Consider the following 3,550-nt stretch of genomic DNA (forward strand, 5'->3'; position numbering starts at 1 on the left):
TTAATACTCCAAAAAGATTATCCTCAATAAAAAAGCTAAAACTATACACAATAATTGGCTAAACTTGGTTGACGGACCAATTTGTTGAGAAGTAAATGTAACGCATCATGAACAAACATAATACAACACAACAGTACTGTCTCTGTCCTATGTTCCTTTGGTACGATGAACCAACTCTAACCAATCGTCTTCTTCTAGGTTTAATTATCTCCTGCATCTCCAACACGACACCGAGAAGAGAGCTCGATCTTGCCAGCATATCACCACGCACCCATTCTCTTCCTTCACGTTATACCCATCGCACCGGCAGCTCTGCAAATACCTCCGAGCTTGCAACATGGCGTAGTAACTCAGCGCCACGTTCCAGAACCCAGACGACCCCAATCTCCAGAACCATTTCTCCAGCTTCTCGTGCCTTTCTTTCCTCTCCATTCCCTCGCAGGCTATGATGTTCTTGATCTCCTCGCCCAGCACCATCTTCTCCGCCTTTAGTCTCTCCGATGATGTTCTGGGCAGCGTCGATTCTAGGCAGTCGAATAATGCCGCGTAGTAGTGCAGCGATTCCGAGAGCCTCTCCATCAGTTTCTCTCCGTTGTGGTTACTTTCTTGCTCCGAGATTATCAAGATTTTCGGGGATAAACCTCGTAGAGCGTCGAGGAATCCTTTGATCTTGTGGTTTTCGAGGAAATAATGATCCCCCGGTCTTTGGGGGTTCTTTCCGGGTTCGTCGTTGTGTGCGAGGAGAGTGTGGAGTTTCAGGGAGGAGGTGATGGCCAGAGCCTCCCCGGTTTTGACGCGGAGTTGTCGGAAATCTAGGGTTTCGAGGTTGGTGACGATTGGGGTGAACTGAAAAGGGATGTCGAGCTTCTCTGCTTCGTCGGTGAGCGCGCGGGCGGTTTGGTCTAGCACCTCTCTGTGGGGGTGCACGCCGGTTATGCGCAGATGCGGCGGCCCTTCGGGGCGGGCGCTCAAGTCCTGGAGCAGCGGCCGCCACTGGGTGGGTTCGGCGGCGTTGAGGTCTATGATGTGGACTAGCTTTTCCCCTTCCATGGCTTCGATTATCGCTTGGTTAGTCACCATGAAAGCTACCTGCAATGTAATCAACAACAAATCTTGTTTCTTTATTGAAAGTGGGATCGGAGAGTCTAAATTCAGATATATTGAGCATAGGCCGGTAAGGGCTAAGTCTAGTACTGTGTATCTAGGGGATTGTTGGACGGGGTAGATCAATAAAAAGCTAAATTCAAAAAAAAAAAATTGTTGGAAGGAGGTCCGTAAATGCTAAATTCATCACCATATAGGAGATTGTTGGACTGAGGCTAGTAAAATGGTTGTTAGCTGATAGCTGTTAGCTGATTGTGTTAATTAGAGGGTATAAATAGTTGATAACATTAGGTGATTGTAGAAAAGTGTTTGGTAAATTAGCTGATAGTTGTTTGGTATAATTTCTTTTCTCAAAAAGCTAATTGAAAAAGCTGCTTGGAGTACCTTTTTGAATTTTAGCCTTTTGGAGTTGCAAAAAGCTAATTAACCAAACATTTATATTGATATTTTAACTAAATCAAACAATTAATAGTGGTCAAATAAGCCAAAATTGGCCTATAGGCCAATTTTTTACCAAACAGGGCCTTAGTATCATGTACTTAAGGGGTTATTGGGCTGAACTGAGACCGATAAAAGGCTAAGTCCACCACCATGTACCTAAGGAATTGTCGAATGGAGGCCAGCATCATGTACCTAAGGAATTGTCGGATAGAGGCCGCTAAATTCAACACTATGTGCTTAGGAGATTGTTGGGCGGAGGTTAGTAAAGACTAAGTACCATGTACCTAAGGAATTGTTGGGCCTAGACTGATATAACTAAACAGGCTAATTCCAGCACCGTTGTACCTAAGGCATTGTTGGAGGGAGCTAGGTCACAAATTCTAGTATCATGTCTCAAAAATTGTTGGGTGGAGGCCGCTAAGTCAAGCATTATGTATCTAGAAATTGTTGGACAAAAGGCTCTAAAAAATGTATGGCTTATAAGAAAATAAAGTTGTAGTTTCACTATTAGCTATGGAGTATAACTTTTGGTGTAGTATCCTAACAAGATAATTAATACTTATGGTACCTTCAAGAAAGGGAAAAGGTCGTAAAGCATCTTCTTGGCCTTGACTTGATCGGAGAGAGCCGGGAGTCTAGTGGAGTGGAGGGCCTTGTAAAGACCGGGCCACGTCCGGAGAATTCTATCGGCGAGGGCCTCGGCGAAATAGGAAGCGATGCGCTGCATGGTGTCGCCGTCGGGAGAGGCGAGGTGGGAGATTTGGTCGAGTGCGACGTTGGCGCTGTCGAGGGCGCCGGCGGCGACGTGATTGGCGCAGGTGAGAAGGAGGTGGATGAGATAGAGGCCCCTTTCCTCCGGCTTCAGCTCCTTGAACCAGTGGCACAGCGACCCAAATCCGCCGGCGGCCATCCTCGGCGACAAGGAAGTTATGGACGAGGATCCATCATTATTATCCTGAAACATTGTTAATTGCTTGCAGTGAAGATAGAGAGAGAGAGATGCAGAGGAATTTTGAGTGAGATGGAATGAGAATGAGGACATAAAGATTTGGTGAGAGTAGCTTTAAACTTTTTCTTCATGGCTACGTTGTTGTCGACAAAGCGTGAGAGCAGTTGTTGTCGTTACATTGGTATTGTCGTGTTGTGTTTAAAGAGGAACATGGAATTTGGAATTTTGTGAGAAAAAGAGCCAGCCTGTTTTGGCTGCTTCTGCTCTCCTTCCTATCAAATTCCTCTTCTCATTTTCCTAATCACTTAGCTCGGAGTTAGCTTACTGGTTTAGCATACAATATTTAAAAGAAGATACGAAGATTTGAACATCGACAGTCACAATATGAAAATCATGTCCAAAACCGAAAAACTCATTGTGCCCACAGAGATTTGGCCCGGTCTGGGAAGCCAGTGAGTCACTATAATTTATATCACCAGTGAGTCACTGCGGAGCCAGCTCCAGGCTGGGGTGTAAGGCCCTTGGGGTTAGGGATTCAACTTTTTGGGAGAAATTATACTACATAAACTCCAAATCTCTATTCCCTCACTTTTTGTCATGAGAAAACATGAAAAGTTATTTCCATGTTGTGGGTCCCGAGAATAATATCGAACATCAAAATTTTAAAAGAGCGAGTAAAATTTCTGAGTAGAAGTAGTATTTTCCGCCAAAGGTCTTGTGATTGAGCGGCATAGCAATGACCCTTAAGAAAGTATGTATAAACAAATACTACATTATAATAGAGTCAATAGTATTAAAAAAAAAAAAAGTAATAGTATTTTCCATTCTTAATCTCTCTTTCTTGAATTGGTATCACCCAACTCCCATAATTTCAACTAATCACATAATAATATTAGATTCTCATAATCTCACATTATATATCTTGTATTAATTTCTCTATAGAAAAATTAACAAGTGAGTAAATTTAAAGAATAATCTATGAATATAAAATGTTACAAAAGCACCGTTGGATGACTTGGATCCAGTCCACTATTATAAATTAAAAAACATATAATT

The 3,550-nt window shown here is 42.9% G+C and overlaps 1 protein-coding gene across 1 annotated transcript; it reads right to left on the bottom strand.

Moving 5' to 3' along the window:
- LOC109154547 (scarecrow-like protein 3) lies at nucleotides 1-2,617 on the bottom strand. The gene is made up of 2 exons (XM_019302319.1): nucleotides 2,114-2,617; nucleotides 1-1,089 (listed from the first exon to the last, which is right to left on the bottom strand). The coding sequence occupies exons 1-2, from the start codon at nucleotides 2,585-2,587 to the stop codon at nucleotides 205-207; spliced, it is 1,359 nt and encodes a 452-aa protein (XP_019157864.1). The 5' UTR covers nucleotides 2,588-2,617; the 3' UTR covers nucleotides 1-204.
- Nucleotides 2,618-3,550: the final 933 nt, after the last annotated feature.

Source organism: Ipomoea nil, unplaced genomic scaffold, assembly GCF_001879475.1.
Source record: "Ipomoea nil cultivar Tokyo-kokei standard unplaced genomic scaffold, Asagao_1.1 scaffold2647, whole genome shotgun sequence".
Taxonomy (NCBI): Eukaryota; Viridiplantae; Streptophyta; class Magnoliopsida; order Solanales; family Convolvulaceae; genus Ipomoea; species Ipomoea nil.